Source organism: Carcharhinus amblyrhynchos, chromosome 2, assembly GCF_965287045.1.
Source record: "Carcharhinus amblyrhynchos chromosome 2, sCarAmb.v2.hapA, whole genome shotgun sequence".
In the NCBI taxonomy this organism is placed as follows: domain Eukaryota; kingdom Metazoa; phylum Chordata; class Chondrichthyes; order Carcharhiniformes; family Carcharhinidae; genus Carcharhinus; species Carcharhinus amblyrhynchos.
Genome location: NC_137325.1, coordinates 89,345,607 through 89,364,032, shown reverse-complemented (window position 1 = coordinate 89,364,032; position 18,426 = coordinate 89,345,607). Strand labels below are relative to the sequence as shown.

Below are 18,426 nucleotides of genomic sequence, written 5' to 3'. Positions count from 1 at the left end.
CAGAAAAACATGCACATGCAGAGCTGAGGATTGGAAATGCATTGCCTGAAGGGGCACTGAAGGCATTTTCAATTATGGCTTTCAAAAGAGCATTGGATAATTATACAAAGAGAAAACAAAATGGAAGGGGAAAGGTCATGGGACTAGCTGGGTTATTTTTACAATGAGCTGGCATGAACATGATGGGTCAAATGGTTTCTTGCCCTCAAATCATTCCACAATTGAATGTGTCATGTTCTTTTTCAAATTTTTATTGAAAAAATAGAAACAGCTAAGGATAAGCATAATTATGACTGAACTCTTGATCTGGTAACCTCAATAAATAAACCAATTGCCCGCAATACAATGCGAGAAGAAAAGGTAAACAAGGACAGAAGTGGGCAATAAGAAAATGTGCATAAATTACTGGAACTTTGTTTTTAACCTGTAAGAACATACATGATAACTTACACGTGAAAGACAAAGAATATACAGCAAAGCAATAACTTCACAGAAGGTTTTTACAGATTTAAAACAAAGATACAATTTTTACATTTCGAAACCAGATATAACAATACATTAAAGAGACAGCATGAAAAATGGAGTTTCATCTTCAGTAGCTGTTGAAATCTACAGCATATCAGATAAATCTCTCAAGTGGAAAAAATATTTGTATCGAGTCTGAAATTAGACAAAAGTTGTTGTAAGATCTAAACATTGAGTTGTTGCAATGGCACGTCCAAATGTTGACATTTCTAAATGCCTTGTTGCAGGGTGGGCTCCTGAGACTGTGCAAATTCACTTCAAGCAAGGATGATACTTCTGTGATATTGTTAGACGTTCTTGTGAAGTTTCTCAAGCAAAAGCTGGTATAAAATACTGAAGAGACACATCCTCATGTAGCAAGACAAAATGAACAACTTTTTTACTCACTATATCTGTGAAGAAAATGCAGAATTTTATTAAAGAGTAACTATCACTCAAATTGAACAAGTTTTAAATGTACATGCATGAAACAAACATTAGCTCATTCATTTTAAATAGTTGATCAATATGTCAACTAAAAACTAGTTAATATACAAGAATTACACTTTTGTAAATGTAAGACAAGTTTGCTTTGTTTTGTACTTATGATAGATCATCAGTAGTCGAGCAGTCCTCACAAAGAGCATGGTGACCTTGCTAAACCAATTGGAGGTCATTGTGGCACATCACTGCAGCTGAGCATATGAAGAAGCCTAAGCACTGATTCTTGCAAGTAGCGATGAAGCTACTTCGACAACAGCAAAATACCGTGGATGCTGGAAATATTAAATAAAAACAGAAAATGCTGGAAATACTCAGCAGGTCTGGCAGCAACTGAGAAGAGAGAACAAAGTTAATTGTTTCAGAGATAGTCCTAAACCTGAATTGTTAACTCTTTCTCTCTCCAGACCTGTTGAATATCTGAAACATCTTTATTTTTTAAAAATCTACTTGCAGCCTGTCAATGTTAAGATGTCATATTTGTTCCTATTGTTTTCAGACTGTTATCCAATCTTCAGTCTTTGCTTGTGCATCACCTCCCTCACAATCTCACGAGTGCTAATTTGTGTACCAACCTCTTATGTGGCAACTTATCAAAAGCTTTCTGAAAATCCTAATACATTACATCCACTGGTTCCCTCGTATCCATCCTACTAACTTACATCCTCACAAAAATTCAAGCAAATTTGTCAAGCATGATTTGTCCAAATCTGATTTGACTCTGCTTAATTATGATTTTCTAAAAAAAACCTTGTTACCAAATCCATAATAAGACATTTTTCTAACTACTGAAATGAGGCTAACTCGTATACTTTCTCACTTCCAGATTTTGTAAACACCAGAGCTATATTTGCTACCTTCCAATCCGCTGGAACTGTCCTATAATGTAAGGAATTGGAGCAGACGAGGAAGGAGCATCAGAGAGAAAGCTAAGACTTTACCTGTTAAAAACCAGTTTAAAATAAGTTTAAAGCACTTTGTTCTTTGTAGAACTGTTTAAAGCATTTACTTATTGTATTTACTGCTTTAAGAATTGTGAGGGAGTGATTATCAGGCAGTTGTGGCCCATCAGCTTTAAATCAGCGCCAAGTTTAAAAGGAGGCCTGGTGTAGATAGCGGGCAGCGTCGGAGCGGGCAGTGGAGTGAGAGGGAAGCAGAGTGAGCTATTAGGGCTTAATATCAAAAAGGGCTTGAGGGAAAAAGGCCAGGTGGAAAGAACAAGGAAAAAAAAAAAAATTTTTTTTTCAAAACTACTACAGCAAAAAACAAGGAAAAAATTTTTTTCCCACAACAAACTATATTGGATAATGGAGGGGCATGTGATGTGCGGTTCCTGTATGATGTGGGAACTGGTGGACCCCAGGGTCCTTCCCAGTGGCCATGTCTGCAGTAAGTGCAGGTTGCTGGAGGAGCTCCAGCTCAAGGTGGATGAGCTGGCCTCTGAGCTACAGACACTGAGGCTCATCAGGGGGAGAGAGGGTGTCATTGTCAGTGGGGTGCAAGTGACATCCACCCCCGCTAGACTGGCTAAATCTAAGGGTCAGGAACAAAAGGGGGCTGCTGGGAGGAGGAAGGGGGGTGAGGAGCGGAGGCCTCAGCCTCTTAATCTGCATAACAGGTTTGAGGTTCTTGCTTCCAGTCTGGAAGAGGACGAGGCAGGTGAGGTTGGTGAGCAAACTGCACACGGTACAGTGATGCAGCAGGACATAGGCAAAGAGAAGGGGAAAAGGAACGTAGTAGTGATTGGAGATAGTGGGGTGAAGGGTATTGACACTGTCCTTTGTCACAATGACAAAGTGCACAGAAGGGTGTGTTGTCTGCCTGGTGCTCGGGTACAGGATGTCGCAGCTGGGCTGCAGAGGAATCTGGAGTGGGAGGGTGAGAACCCGGTTGTGGTGGTACATGTGGGTGCCGGCGACGTAGGCAAAGTGCGGACTGAGGATCTGGGGAGGGAGTATGAGAAGCTGGGAATGGAATTAAAAAGTAGAACCGACAAGGTGGTCTTCTCTGGGCTACTGCCTGAACCGAGTGCAGACGGGCGTAGGGTTGACAGGATAAAGGAAGTGAATGGGTGGCTCAGAGATTGGTGTGGGAGGAATGGGATCGAATTTATGGGGCATTGGCACCAGTATTGGGGTAGGTGGGACTTGTTCGGGCGGGATGGGGTTGGTCTGAATCGTGCTGGGACCAGAGTGCTGGCGAATCGAGTAAAGAGGACTGTAGACAGGGCTTTAAACTAATTAGGGGGGGGGAGGGTGCGAGGGTAGGTGATGTTAGGAGGTCTACAGTTAAGGATAGGGTACAGGTAAGGGAAGAGGCTGAGGATGTCCCAAGTGGTGGCGTTACGGCAAATAGGGTCCAGAAGAAGGCTGGGATGAAAGCGCTTTATCTGAATGCACGAAGCATTCGGAATAAAGTGGATGAGCTGGTGGCGCAGATCGACACAAATGGATACGATCTGGTGGCCATTACAGAGACGTGGCTGCAAGGTGACAGGGACTGGGAGATGAATGTACAGGGCTATCAAGTGTTTAGGAAGGATAGGCAGGAGGAAAGAGGGGGTGGCGTAGCTCTGCTGATTAAGGACAGCATCAAGGTGGTAGCAAGGGATGATATCGGAGCCAAAGAGCAGAAAGTGGAATCGTTGTGGGTGGAGATTAGGAACAGCAAAGGGAGGAAGACGCTGGTGGGTGTCGTCTATAGGCCCCCGAATAATGATCTGGAGGTGGGGCGGGCTGTTAACGCGCAAATAAGTGCGGCGTGCAGGAATGGGACGGCAGTAGTTATGGGGGATTTCAATCTGCATATTGATTGGTCGACCCATGTTGGACGAGGTGGGCTCGAGGAGGAGTTCTTGGAATGCTGCCGGGATAGTTTCCTGGAACAGTGTGTGTTGGAGCCGACGAGGGAGCGAGCTATCTTGGATCTGGTGCTATGTAATGAGGCGGGTAGAATTAGGGACCTTGAGGTGAAGGATCCTCTTGGAGAGAGTGATCATTGTATGGTGGAGTTTCTGTTGCAGATGGAGGAGGAGAAAGTGGGTTCCCGGACACGTGTCCTTTGTTTGAATAGAGGGGAGTATGGTAGGATGAGAGAAGAATTGGCGAATGTGGACTGGGGGAGCGCGTTGGAAGGTAGGTCTGCTGAGGAGCAGTGGAGGATCTTTAAGGAGATCTTCCTTGGTGCTCAGCAGAAATTTATTCCGATGGTTAAAAAGGACAGTAGGAAGAGAGGTAATAAGCCGTGGATAACGAAGGAGGTGAAGGAAAGTGTTAAATTAAAAGCGGAGGAATTTAGAGTAGCTAAGAGCAGTGGGCGAGAAGAGGATTGGGAAAGGTTTAAATGTCAACAAAGATTGACAAAAAAGTTGATAAAGGAGGGTAGAAGAAGCTATGAAGCTGGGCTAGCACTTAATATAAAAAAGGATAGCAAGAGTTTTTATAAATATATAAAAAGGAAGAGGCTGGCTAGGGTGAACGTTGGTCCCTTAGCGGATGAGAAAGGGGACCTAGTGGTAGGGGATGGGGATATGGCTAAGGTCTTGAATAACTTTTTTGTTTCTGTCTTCACGGAGGAGGACGTGAATAATTTGCCGGGTGTTAGCGATGGAAAGGTGGTAGGACTGGAGGGTCTTAATGACATTACTGTTACTAGAGAGGTGGTGCGCGACAGACTGGAGGGGCTGATTGTGGACAAGTCCCCAGGACCGGATGGAATGCATCCGAGGGTTCTGAAAGAAATGGCGGAGGTGATAGTGGATGCCTTGGTGGTTATTTTCCAGACGTCGCTGGATTCCGGGGAAGTGCCGGAGGATTGGAAAACGGCTAATGTTACGCCGTTGTTTAAGAAGGGTGCCAGGCAAAAGGCGGGGAATTACAGGCCGGTTAGTTTAACGTCTGTGGTAGGTAAAATGTTAGAATCCGTCATTAAGGAGGAAATTGCGAGGCATCTTGAAGGGAATTGCTTGATAGGGCAGACGCAACACGGTTTCATTAAAGGGAAGTCGTGTCTGACAAATTTACTGGAGTTCTATGAGGATGTGTCTAGGGCGGTGGATAGAGGAGAGCCGGTGGATGTGGTCTTTCTGGATTTTCAGAAGGCGTTTGATAAGGTACCTCACAAGAGGTTACTGCAGAAGGTCAGAGGACATGGAGTTGGGGGTAGGGTGTTAGCGTGGATAGAGGATTGGTTGTCAAATAGGAGGCAGAGAGTGGGGGTCAATGGGTGCTATTCGGATTGGCGGTTGGTGACTAGTGGGGTGCCCCAGGGGTCGGTGCTGGGGCCTCAGCTATTTACCATTTATATAGATGATCTGGAGGAGGGAACCGAGTGTAGGGTGTCGAAATTTGCTGATGACACCAAGATTGGGGGAAAGGCAAATTGTGTGGAGGGTGTGGAGAGTCTGCAGAAGGATCTAGATAGGCTGGGCGAATGGGCCAGGAAATGGCAAATGGAATTTAATGTTGGCAAGTGTGAGGTGGTCCACTTTGGTAGGAAGAATGGTAGGAAGGACTATTACTTACGTGGCGAAAAACTGCAGCAGGCGACAGTGCAGAGGGACCTCGGGGTCCTTGTGCATGAGTCGCAAAAACCCAGCCTGCAGGTGCAGCAGGTGGTCAGGAAGGCGAATGGGATGCTGGCCTTCATAGCGAGGGGGATTGAATATAAAAGTAGGGAGGTCTTGCTGCAGCTGTATAGGGCATTGGTGAGGCCGCAGCTGGAGTACTGTGTGCAGTTTTGGGCGCCGCACCTGCGCAAGGATATTTTGGCCTTGGAGGGAGTGCAGAGGAGGTTTACTAGGCTGATACCGGAGTTGAGGGGGTTGAGCTATGAGGAGAGGCTGAATAAACTAGGCTTGTACTCGTTAGAGTTTAGAAGAATGAGGGGAGATCTCATTGAGACGTATAAGATGATGAATGGGATGGATAGGATAGAGGTGGAAAGACTCTTCCCGCTCAAAAAAGACAGTAGGACTAGGGGGCACAGCCTCAAGATAAAGGGGGGGCGGTTCAGAACGGAGTTGAGGAGGAACTTCTTCACTCAAAGGGTGGTGAATCTCTGGAATTCTCTGCCCGTTGAGGTGGTGGAGGCTGCCTCGCTAAATATTTTTAAGAAGCGGGTTGATGGGTTTTTGATAAGAGAGGGGATTAAGGGTTATGGGGAGAGGGCGGGAAAGTGGAACTGAGCCACGACAGATCAGCCATGATCTTATTGAATGGCGGGGCAGGCTCGAAGGGCCAGATGGCCTACTCCTGCTCCTATTTCTTATGTTCTTATGTTCTTATGAATTCTGAATTGGATTAAAACTAATGAATCACATTTCTGTTGCTATCTTTTTTAAAGTTCTAAGAGGTAGGGTCAGGTCCAGGAAATTTGTCACCACTTGGTCCCATTAATTTCTCAAGCACTATTTTCCTAATTGCACTGTTTCCTTATGTTTTGCATCTGTGTAGGACTCTTGGATTCCAATGATCTGCGGAATATTTGAGACTTCTACCCTGAAGACAATGTTTATTGTCTCTGTTGTTTCCTTATTTCTCATTATATGATGATGAGGAGATGCCGGTGTTGGACTGGGGTAAGCACAGTAAACAGTTTCACAACACCAGGTTAAGTCCAACAGGTTTATTTGTTAGCACAAGCTTTCGGAGTCTTGCTCCTTCGTCAGGTGAGTAAAGAGTTGTGTTCACAAACAGGGCATACATAGACACAGACTCAATTTACAAGATAATGGTTGGAATGCAAGTCTTTACAGGTAATCAAGTCTTAAAGGTACAGACAATGTGAGTGGAGAGAGGGTTAAGCACAGGTTAAAGAGGTGTGAATTGTCTCAAGCCAGGACAGTCAGTGAGATTTTGCAAGCCCAGGCAAGTCATGGGGTTACAGATAGTGTGAAATGAACCCAAGATCCCTGTTGAGACCACCCTCATGTGCGCGGAACTTGGCTATCTGTTTCTGTTCAGTGATTGTCCATTGTCGTGTGTGTCATGAAGGCTGGCTTGGAGAACGCTTACCCGAAGATCATAGACTGACTGCCCTTGACTGCTAAAGTGTTCCCCAACAGGTAGAGAACACTCCTGCCTGGTGATTGTCGAGTGATGTCCATTCATCGTTGTCATAGAATCTACATGGTCTCCCCAGTGCACCATGCCTTGGGACATCCTTCCCTGCAGCATATCAGGTCGACAACGTTGGCTGAGTTTCAAAAGTATGTGCCCAGTACCTGGTGGTTGGTGTTCTCATGTGAGATAATAGCATCCGTGTCAATGATCTGGTACGTCTTGCAGAGGTTGCTGTGGTGTCGTGGTCATTGTTCTCCTGAAGGTTGGGTAGTTTGCGGCGGACAATGATCTGTTTGAGGTTGTGCAGCTGTTTGAAGGCAAGATGTGGGGGGTGTGGGTTTGGCCTTGGCGAGATGTTCGTCTTCATTGATGACATGTTGAAGGTTCTGAAGATGATGTTGTAGCTTCTCCGCTCCAGGGAAGTACTGGACGACAAAGGGTACTCTGTCTGCCATGTCCTGTGTTTGTCTTCTGAGGAGGTTGGTGCGGTTTTTTGCTGTGGCGTGTCAGAACTCTTGATCGATGAGTCGAGCGCTATATCCTGTTCTTATAAGGGCGATTTTCAGCATCTGTAGGTATCTGTTACGATCCTCCTCATCTGTGCAGATCCTGTGTATACAGAGGGCTTGCCCGTATGGGATGGCTTCTTTAACGTATTTAGGGTGGATGCTGGAGAAGTAGAACATCATGGGGTTATCCATGGGCTTGCGGTACAGTGAAATGCTGAGGTGACCGTCCCTGATGGAGATGCATGTGTCCAAGAATGCAACTGATTCCGAAGAGTAGTCCATGGTGAGTCTGATGGTGGGATGGAAATTGTTGATGTCATCATGTAGTCGTTTCAGCGATTGTTCACCATGAGTCCAAATGAAGAAAATGTCTTCAATGTATTTAGTGTATAGCATTGGTTGAAGGTTCTGTGCAGTGAAGAGGTCTTGTTCGAACCTGTGCATGAAGATGTTGGCACGTTGAGATGCAAATTTGGTCCCCACGGTTATTCCAAATGTCCGGATGAAGAACTGGTTGTTGATGGTGAAGATGTTGAGGTCCAGGATGAAGGGGATGAGTTGTAGAATTGCATCTTGAGATTGGCAGTTGTCAGTGTTGAGTACTGAGGTAGTTAAAGCAAATCCGTCGTCATGGGGCATGCTGGTGTAGCATGACGAGACATCCACTGTGATGAGGAATGCTCCTGGTTCAACTGCTCTACGTGTGCCGAGTTTCTGTAGGAAGTCCGTCGTGTTGCAGCAGAAGCTAGAGGTTCTTTGTACAATGGGTTTTAGGATGCCCTCGACATAGCCGGAGAGATTCTCACACAGGATCCCATTGCCTGATATGATGGGACGGTTGGGTGTGTTGGCCTTGTGTATCTTCGGGAGGCAGTAGAGATTGCCAATGCAGGAAGTACATGGGATGAGAGCACGAAGGGTGCTCTGAAGGTTATAATAATAAGTTAAATTATCATAAGTTAACATCTTTCTCTCCTTAATTTACCTCATCTGAGGTAAATAATTACTTCATCTATCAAAAGGTTGAAGAAAATGAATTACCCTCAGCTACAAAATTAGTCTCTCAGAATAATACAAAAATCCAATTAAAATACCTCGTACACAAATAAATGGACTACAGCTTGATTTATGAAAGCAAACATCAATAAAATTTTTAATTAAAACTTCTGAAAAGTTGAGTGCTCCACATTTACAGCAGAGTAATTAGCTCCCTGCTTTGGCTGAACTCTTGTTAAGATCATGTCAGGTACTGACATTGTCCCATTTGCAGACCAATGTGAACAAAATGCCAACTACCAGGCTGAAGATTTTATTGCAGTTTTGTGGGAATGAAGTCTGATGAACAGAACAGTCCAATAGTGGCACATTTACAATTTACAAAATATTTGCATAGTTTCCATGGAGTTGCCAAATTAGTCAGATAACTGCTTTGAAGGGAGATGGTTATTTTCTAAATTGCTGGCTGTGGCTCAAGATTTGTCTAGCTTGACTGGGTGGCTGATTCAAACTGCACCATTTCCCAGCCCAGAGCTGTTCCCAGGTGGTCTTCCTCACACATAATATGGAGATGCTGGCGTTGGACTGGGGTAAGCACACCAAGCACACCAGGTTGAAGTCCAACAGGTTTATTTGGCAGCACTAGCTTTTGGAGCCTCAAGCTCTTTCATCTGGTGAGTGAGGACTTGTGTTCACAAACATAAGAACATAAGAAATAGGAGCAGGAGTAGGCCATCTAGCCCTTCGAGCCTGCCCCGCCATTCAATAAGATCATGGCTGATCTGAAGTGGCTCAGTTCCACTTTCCCACTTTCTCCCCATAACCCTTAATTCCCTTGCCTACCAAAAACCTATCTACCCGTGTCTTAAATATATTTAGCGAGGTAGCCTCCACCACTTCAACGGGCAGAGGATTCCAGAGATTCACCACCTTTAAGTGAAGAAGTTCCTCCTCAACTCCGTTCTTAACTGCTCCCCCCTTATCTTGAGGCTGTGCCCTCTAGTCCTGCTGTCCTTTCTGAGCGGGAAGAATCTCTCTACCTCTACCCTATCCATCCCTTCCATTATCTTATACGTCTCTATAAGATCCCCCCTCATCCTTCTAAACTCCAACGAGTACAGACCCAATCTATTCAGCCTCTCTTCACAGTCCAACCCTCTCATCTCTGGTATCAGCCTAGTGAACCTCCTCTGCACTCCCTCCAAGGCCAAAATATCCTTGCGCAAGTGCGGCGACCAAAACTGCACACAGTACTCCAGCTGCGGCCTCACCAGTGCCTTGTACAGTTGCAGCAAGACCTCCCTGCTTTTATATTCTATCCCCCTCGCTATAAAGGCCAGCATCCCATTCGCCTTCTTGATCACCTGCTGCACCTGTTTTTGCGACTCATGCACAAGGACCCCCAGGTCCCTCGGCACCGTAGCATGCTGCAGCTTTTCGCCCTTTATATAGTAATCCCTCCTACTATTATTCCTGCCAAAGTGGATAACCTCACACTTGCTAACATTGTACTCCATCTGCCAGGTCCTCGCCCACTTGCTCAGCCTATCCAGATCCCTCTGCAGACTTTCCACACCCTCCGCACAATTTGCTTTTCCACTTACCTTCGTGTCATCAGCAAATTTCGACACCCTACACTCAGTCCCCTCCTCCAGATCATCTATATAAATGGTAAATAGTTGAGGCCCCAGCACCGATCCCTGCGGCACTCCACTAGTCATCAACCGCCAATCAGAATAGCACCCATTGATACCAACTCTCTGCCTCCTATTAGACAACCAATCCTCTATCCACGCTAACACCTTACCCCCAACTCCATGCCCCCTAACCTTCTGAAGCAGCCTTTTGTGCGGCACCTTATCAAACGCCTTTTGAAAATCGAGAAACACCACATCCACCGGTTCCCCTCTGTCTACCGCACTAGTCACATCCTCACAGAATTCAAATAAATTTGTTAGACGTGACTTCCCCTTAATGAATCCGTGCTGCGTCTGCTCTATCAAACAATTCTTCTCAACATGCCTCGCTATTTCTTCTTTGATGACGGATTCAAGCATTTTTCCAACAACAGACGTTAAACTAACTGGCCTAGAATTCCCTGCCTTTTGCCTGCTACCTTTTTTAAACAGTGGCGTAACATTAGCCATTTTCCAATCTTCCGGCACTTCCCCAGAATCCAGCGAAGTTTGGTAAATAATCACTAAGACATCTACTATCACCTCTGCCATTTCCTTCAGAACCCTGGGATGCATTCCATCCGGTCCTGGGGACTTGTCCACCATCAGTCCCGCTAGTCGATCAAACACTACCTCTCTAGTGACAGTAATCGCATTCAGGCCCTCAACTCCTACCATTCTTCTATCTTTAATACCCGGCAAACCATTCACGTCCTCCTCTGTGAAGACCGAGGCAAAAAACTTATTTAAGGCCTCAGCCATTTCCTCATCCCCCATCACTAAATCCTCCCTCTCATCCTCTAAGGGTCCAACATTCACTCTAGCCAGCCTCTTCCTCTTTATATATGTATAAAAACTCTTATTGTCCTTTTTCATATTTAGTGCTAGTTTAGCTTCATAGTCTACCCTTCCTTTATCAACTTAGTCAATCTTTGTTGATTTTTAAACCTCTCCCAATCTTCTACTCACCCACTACTTTTAGCCACTCTAAACGCATCAGGTTTTAATTTAATACTCTCCTTTATTTCCTTCGATAACCACGGATGATTATCCCTTCTCCTACGTTCCTTCTCTACCATTGGAATAAATTTCTGCTGAGCTCCGAAAAAGATCTCCTTAAAGATCCTCCACTGTTCCTCAGCAGTCCTACCGACCAATCTGCGCCCCCAATCTACATTCGCCAATTCCTCTCTCATCCTATTGTACTCCCCTCTGTTCAAACAGAGGACACAGGTCCGGGACCCTACTTTCTCATCTTCCATCTGCACCAAAAACTCAACCATACAATGACTGCTCGTCCCAAGAGGATCCCTCACAACCAGATCCCTAATTCTACCTGCCTCGTTACATAACACCAGATCTAAGATAACTCGCTCCCTTATCGGTTCCATCACACACTGTTCAAGGAAACTACGCCGGCAGCATTCCAAGAACTCTTCCTCAAGCCCACTGCGTCCGACGTGGGTCAACCAATCAATATGTAGATTGAAAGCCCCCATAATTATCGCCGTTCCATTCCTGCACGCATCATTTATTTGCTTGTTTATAGCCCGCCCCACCTCCAAGTTATTATTTGGGGGCCTATAGACCACACCCACCAGCGTCTTCCTCCCCTTACTGTTCCTTATCTCCATCCACAACAATTCCATGTTCTGCTCTTTGGAGCCTATATCTTCCCTTACTACCGCTCTGATATTATCCTTAATCAGCAGAGCTACCCCACCCCCTTTTTCCTCCCGTCAATCCTTCCTAAACACTTGATACCCCTGGACATTCAGCTCCCAGTCTCTGTCACCCTGCAACCACGTTTCCGTAATGGCCACCAGATCATATCCATTTGTGCTGATCTGCGCCACCAGCTCATTCACTTTGTTCCGAATGCTTCGTGCATTCAGATAAAGTGTCTTTATCCCAAACAGGGCATATAAAGACACAAACGCAATTTACAAAATAATGGTTGGAATGTGAGTCTTTGAATTCAAAGGTTACATCCTACTTTTGTATTCAATACCTCATCCAATATAGGAAAGCATTCCATAAACTTTCTTTACCACTTTATCCACCTGTCCTAACATCTTCAGGGATCTGTGGACATGCGCGCCAAGGTCTCTCACTTCCTCTACCCTTTCAATAACCTGTGTTTACTGTGTATTCCTTCACTTTGTTTATCCTACCCAAATGCAATATCATTACAATTTTATGAACATGCTCAATGGACCCCAGGCCAAACAAGGATGTGGTCCTTTACTGTGCAGAGGATGAAGGATGATCCTGATGTGACAACTGATCGTACACCATAAATTACAGATAGCAGCCGTGTTCAATTTTATTTAAAAGGAATAGAAGAATGACAGTATGTTGATTGGGTGAAATACACAGAGCATCAGAAGACTCCTGGAGCAGGAAGATTAGCATAAAGGTAGACTGAAAGGCCAGTTACTGTGCTGTAAATTCTATCCAAAATCCAACATTGTTAGTCAAAATGGAGAAAATGTAGAGAAAAATAATCTTAACTCACTACATATGGCTTTGCTTGGATTGACCTGCTGTCCAGCAAGAAATTGAAGAAGTCTTTTTATGTCTATTCTTGCTTCAGCCATGTTCGCTGGATCTCTTGTTTGGAAAGAATCAGGTTGCGTACCTTCGTCAACTGTTAGAAATAATATTTAACACATTCTCAGTTGGATGATAAGGTTGATGGAGAAGCTTAACTTTAAAATTTATAGGCGAATTAGAAAAAGGAATTCCTTCATGTTCAGGTCTTCTTGATGTGTCTAATACCCAAGTCTGGATTTTAGCTTTTGGATAGATGGGGGAAAAAATGTTCATTTCAAGAAAAAAAAGGACTGAAGTAGATGAAGAATTAGAGATACCATTTTTCCAATAGTACACCAACTACACTGGATGTTTATTCCACTGAACTGCAAATTTATTTCCCAATTTAGAAAATCACAATACATGTTGAATGATAGTTTCCTCTTTTAAGTGTTCTGCAAACTTTCTATACTTCACTGAGACATCTGGCAATTTAAGAAATTTAAAGCTTTTGCAGATTTTCCCCCCAATTTGCACAAATATTTTTACACAATTACTCACCCCAAGGGGGATTCCCAAGCTCTTTAAAATGTGTTGTCACTGACACTAAATCAGTATCAATTTTCAAATTCATTTCTCCATTCTGATTGGCTTCAATCACCTGAAATGCAAAATTATCACGTCTTTCACTTAAATTTACCATAATGCTAATACTAAAAATAGTCAATACATGCTTCTCCTGAGTCCAGTAACAGAATTTATGTGATTGTTGAACGCCAAAGGCTGAATTTATGCAGGCAATCATTAAAAGAGTTGTTCCATCTGTATTTTTGAGATTTTCCACCTCTCAGTACAACATTCTGTCTCCACTGCTGGATCTTTGCCCTTTCCTTTCATGAATCCAAATCCATAAAAAAACGTCCTTCTGAATCACAAGGTATTCAACATTTATTCACCTACCAATGGAAAGCATGCCAAATTGAGTCACAAGATATATGTGTACAAATATAAAGTGAATCACTTGAACTTAGTGGGCCAATAATCTGTAAATTCTGGACTCCTACTTTACTATTTGCCTCCAAATGGAATAGAGAGAGAATTCCAACCAAAAAAATGACAGGAGCTTTGATAAATGGAATTTCAAACAAGGTGAAAAATTCTCATTCTCCTCCATTAAGATAAATGAACCAAAATAATTCTTATGGTAAACATTTGGAATGGAAATTTGAAAATATTCTTCACATTCGGTGACGGCATTTATGTAATCAACGAAGTTTGGCAAGATTGATGTAGTTGTTATTTTGGACAATTGTGCCATGTGTAAATTACATAAAACCAATATACTAATATTGACCAATTGCCAGCAACACAAGTGGTTAGGTGGACCCTACCAATAGCTTCATACTAACACGAATAGATTTCATGGTAATTAACTTAAAATATATAAAAACAAGCCAATATCAACCTTAGATTAAGATACACCTCCTATGTAAAAAATTACCACATACAAATTAGGAGGAGTAGGCCACTTGCCCCCCGCCGAGCCCACTCTGTCTCATGATTATCACGTCCAATTTAACTGTAACCACTCACTTACCCAGATAGCCTTTCAACCCCTTACTTTTCAAGAATTTATCTATTTTTGCCTTAAAAATATTCAGAGACTGCTTCCACTGGCATTTGAGGAAAGGGAGTTCCAAAGAGACACACTATCATGAAAAAAACTTATGTGTCTTAAATGGGCTATCCCTTATTTTTAAAATGGTGACTGTTAGATCTAGCTTTTCCCCAGGGGGAAATATCTTCTCCACGTCTACTTTGCCAAGACTTTACAGGAACATAAAGGTTTCAACCAAATTATCTCTTACTCATCTGAACTTCAGTAGATATAAACTAAGCCCAACCAATCTTTTCTCATAAGACAACCCATTTGTTCCCTGGTATTAGTCTAGTAAATCTTCTCTGAACTGCTCCTAATGCATTAATATCCTTCCTAAAGCACTGATCCCTGTGGCACATCTCCCATTACATCCCGCCAACCACAAAAAGACCCATTTACTCCTACTCTCTGCTTCCTGTTAGCTAGTCTAAACTTCTATCCATGCCAATATGTTACTTCCCACACCATGAGCCATTTTCTGCAATAACATTTGATGTGGCACTTCAATAAATGTCTTTAAGTACAGTACACCACTAGTTTCCATTCATCCATAGCACGTGACTTCTTCAAAGATCCCCAATAAATTGTTTTAAACATGTTTTTCCTTTCACAAAACCATGTTGATTCTGCCTGACTGCTTTGCCTTTATCCAAGTGTCTTGCATGACATTTTAATGGCAACTCCTAAAATTTTTTCTCTGCCAGGTATCAAGCTAACTGGCCTGTAGTTTCCTGCTTTCTGCCTCCCTCCTTTTTTGAAGGAAGGAGTTGCATTTGCTATTTTCCAATCTGCTGCAATCATCCCAAACTTTAGAAAATTAAAACCAAATAATCAACAATTTCACTGGCCACTTTTGTTAAGGCCCTAGGGTAAAGTTCATCAGGATCCAGGGATTTGTCAGCCTGCAGTTCCAACAATTTGCTTAGTATCATTTCCCCAGTGCCTGTATTTTCCTGAGTTCCACCTCCCCTTCCAATACTTGTATCCTCTATAGTGAAGACCGATGCAAAATACCTATTCATTATGTCTGTCATCTCCTTATTATCCTTTATTAATCCCCCAGACTCTTTATTAATAAGAACACTGGTCACCATGTTAAACCTTTTCTTTTGAAAATAAATGTAGAAACTCTTACCATCTGACTTCATATTTCTAGCTACATTTCTCTTCAATTTTTTCCTCCTTATTCTTTCAATCTTTCTTTGCTACTCTTTATATTCTGCCCAACCTTCTGATCTGCCATCCAGCCTTGTGCAATTATATGTTTTTTCTTTAAATGTGATACTATTTTAAACTTTTTTAGTTAACAATGCATGGTGGATCTGTCCTTTCGATTTTTTTCTTTCTTGCCAATTCTTGAGATGAGAAGTTTTATTAGGATGCTACCGGGACTTGATGGTTTGAGTTATAAGGAGAGGCTGGATAGACTGGGACTTTTTTTTCTGGGGCTTAAAAGGCTAAGGGGTGTTCTTATAGAGTTCTATAAAATAATGAGGGGCATAGATCAGCGAGATAGTCAATATCTTTTCCCAAAGGTAGGGGAGTCTAAAATTAGAGGGCATAGGTTTAAGGTGAAAGATACAAAAGTCTCCAGAGGGGCAATTTTTTTTTACAAAGAGGTTGGTGAGTGTCTGGAACAAGTTGCAAGAGGTATAGCAAAGGTGGATACAATTTGTCTTTTAAAAAGCACTTAGACAGTTACATGGGTATAGAGGGATATGGGCCAAATGCGGGCAATTGGAACTCATTTAGGAATTAAAAAAAGGGCGACATGGACAAGTTGGGCCAAAGGGCCTGTTTCCATGCTGTAAACCTCTATGACTCTAAGTTTGTCATATGAGGAAATGTTTCAGCAGATTGGGCTTATACTCATTGAAATTTAGAAGAATGAGAGGTAATCATATCATCCAAATTGTGTTTATGTGTGTGCGAGTGCGTGTTGGGGAGGGGGCATGGTTTGACAGGATAGAAGCTGACAGGATATTTCCTTTCACAGGGGAAATCTAGAACAAGGTGGCACAGGTTCTAAATGAGGGTTTCCCATTTAATGTTTATTTATCAGCGTCACAAATAGGCTTATCTTAACAATGTAATGATTTAAGGTGGAAATGGGGAGAATTTCCTCAGTGTGATTAGTGCTTAGGTAGAGTCTGATTCATTGAATATATTCAAGGCTGAGTTGGATAAATTTTTGATTCAAATTGTGTGCGTGTGCACGAGGTGGGTGGGGGGCAGCCAATAAAGTATTGATAAGGCCAGAATCAGAGATTATCCATGATCTCACTAATGGTGGGATGGGGCAGGTTCAAAGGGCCAAATGGCCTGTGTTTGATGCTATTTTCAATGTTCTTAAAAAAAGGAGTTGGCATTAGTTCATAGAGCCTGCTCCATCATGCAGCGAACCATTTGTGTAACATCAACATCACATGTCTTTCCCACCTTATCTCCACATTCCTTGATCCCTTAGCACACAAAATCTATCAATTTCAGTGGTAATAAGCTCATTGACTGGCCAGCCACAGCCTTGAGTTTGAGAATTCCAAGGATTTACTATCCTCAGTGAAGAAATTTTGTCTAATTTCAGTCCTAAATATACAACCCCACACCCCTTGCTCATTGTGTTTACTTGCACTAAAATGAAATATTTCAATCATGTTATTTAATTAAGATGGCACTGGGCTCAACAAATGGAAACAAAACAAATATAATGGAAATGTTAACAATGTAGCATTTAAGATTCAAACTTACAACATGGTTAGCAAGATTCTTCATTCTTTCCACAACACTCTTCATGATCTTCAGTGCTGGTAAATAGATACTGACCTTAAAAATTTACAAACATAGGAATTAATCTGGAAGAAAAATCCCACCATACACACTAAATACTAAAAACCTGAGAACTATGAAGCATGAGATACAATTTTTGGAAATAATTGAACTCTGTGACCATTAAATATGATGTATTCTACCTTGATGTTGCAAAAATAAGCTTCGTTTCCAGTAGGTTTGATACACTGAAAGCATCCTAGCATTAAGAGCCATTACTTCAAAAGATTTCTGGAAAAACAACAGATCTTAGTGTGTGAGCCAGAGGACCTGCTGTTTTTGCAATAGTGGTGTACATGCTGCCAAGAATAACAGTAGAATCAATGATTTACAGATACAGAATAAGATAACGGCCATTTTATGAAATTGTATTTTGGGATTTGCAGGAATTCAAATTTGAAGTTGGGATTGTCATATTCTTACTCTGTGACGACCATGGCTGAGATAGCTTATACATAGTTAAGGTCTACCCCCTCAACAATTTTAAAGATGATAAAACACTTAAATAACATGCAAGATGGACAGACAGAGACAGATGCAGCTGTGCGGCAGTACAGGAATCCCAGGCTTTCACACAACAGGTTCTGTGGAGTACTCTGCAGGATGGGATGGGTTTTCTAATTTGGGGATGTTCTGATCAGACATGATAAGAGGAAACTTGAGATTTAACAGAACTGAAAAATAGATCTGAATGGATCACAGAAGGATTACTGGTGCTTTCAACATTGTCGGAAAGGGTATGGACCTTACGGTACATGCCAAGGGCACAGAGGGAAGTCTACTTGCACTTCGAGAGATTACTGTAAACATTCCCTGCTGGCCACCATGCTAATAAACAGTGAGCAATTTCAACATTGCTACTCCAAGCTAAATTGCCTCTATTGTTCATTCTATCTGAACTTTGAATTTGTTTCTTTCTCCAATTTCTCTCCTTATATCCTCATTGAGCTCATATTTTCCATGAAAGCCCTTCTACTCTCTTGATTTCACAAAATCATTGATCACACACTTTCCCTTCTTGGCTCCTATATACTTAAAAAAGAGTTTCTCTTTCTGTGGCACTCCATTTTAAAATTCTCATTCTTGTTTTCAGATCCCTCCATGGCTTTACTCCTCCTCATCGCTTATCTCTTCCAGCCCCACAACACTCAGATAAC

At 42.7% G+C, this 18,426-nt stretch overlaps 1 protein-coding gene across 1 annotated transcript in view; it reads right to left on the bottom strand.

Annotated features, from left to right (window-relative positions):
• Positions 1-235: 235 nt before the first annotated feature.
• The window catches only part of hus1 (HUS1 checkpoint clamp component), a 37,481-nt gene continuing 19,290 nt past the window's right edge, over positions 236-18,426 (bottom strand). Inside the window, exons 5-8 of the mRNA XM_080216869.1 lie at positions 17,192-17,266; positions 13,345-13,444; positions 12,767-12,898; positions 236-917 (exon numbers count right to left, since the gene is read on the bottom strand). Coding sequence (XP_080072995.1) covers positions 835-917; positions 12,767-12,898; positions 13,345-13,444; positions 17,192-17,266 — 390 coding nt within the window. The 3' untranslated portion in view covers positions 236-834. The remainder of the gene's footprint in view (positions 918-12,766; positions 12,899-13,344; positions 13,445-17,191; positions 17,267-18,426) is intronic.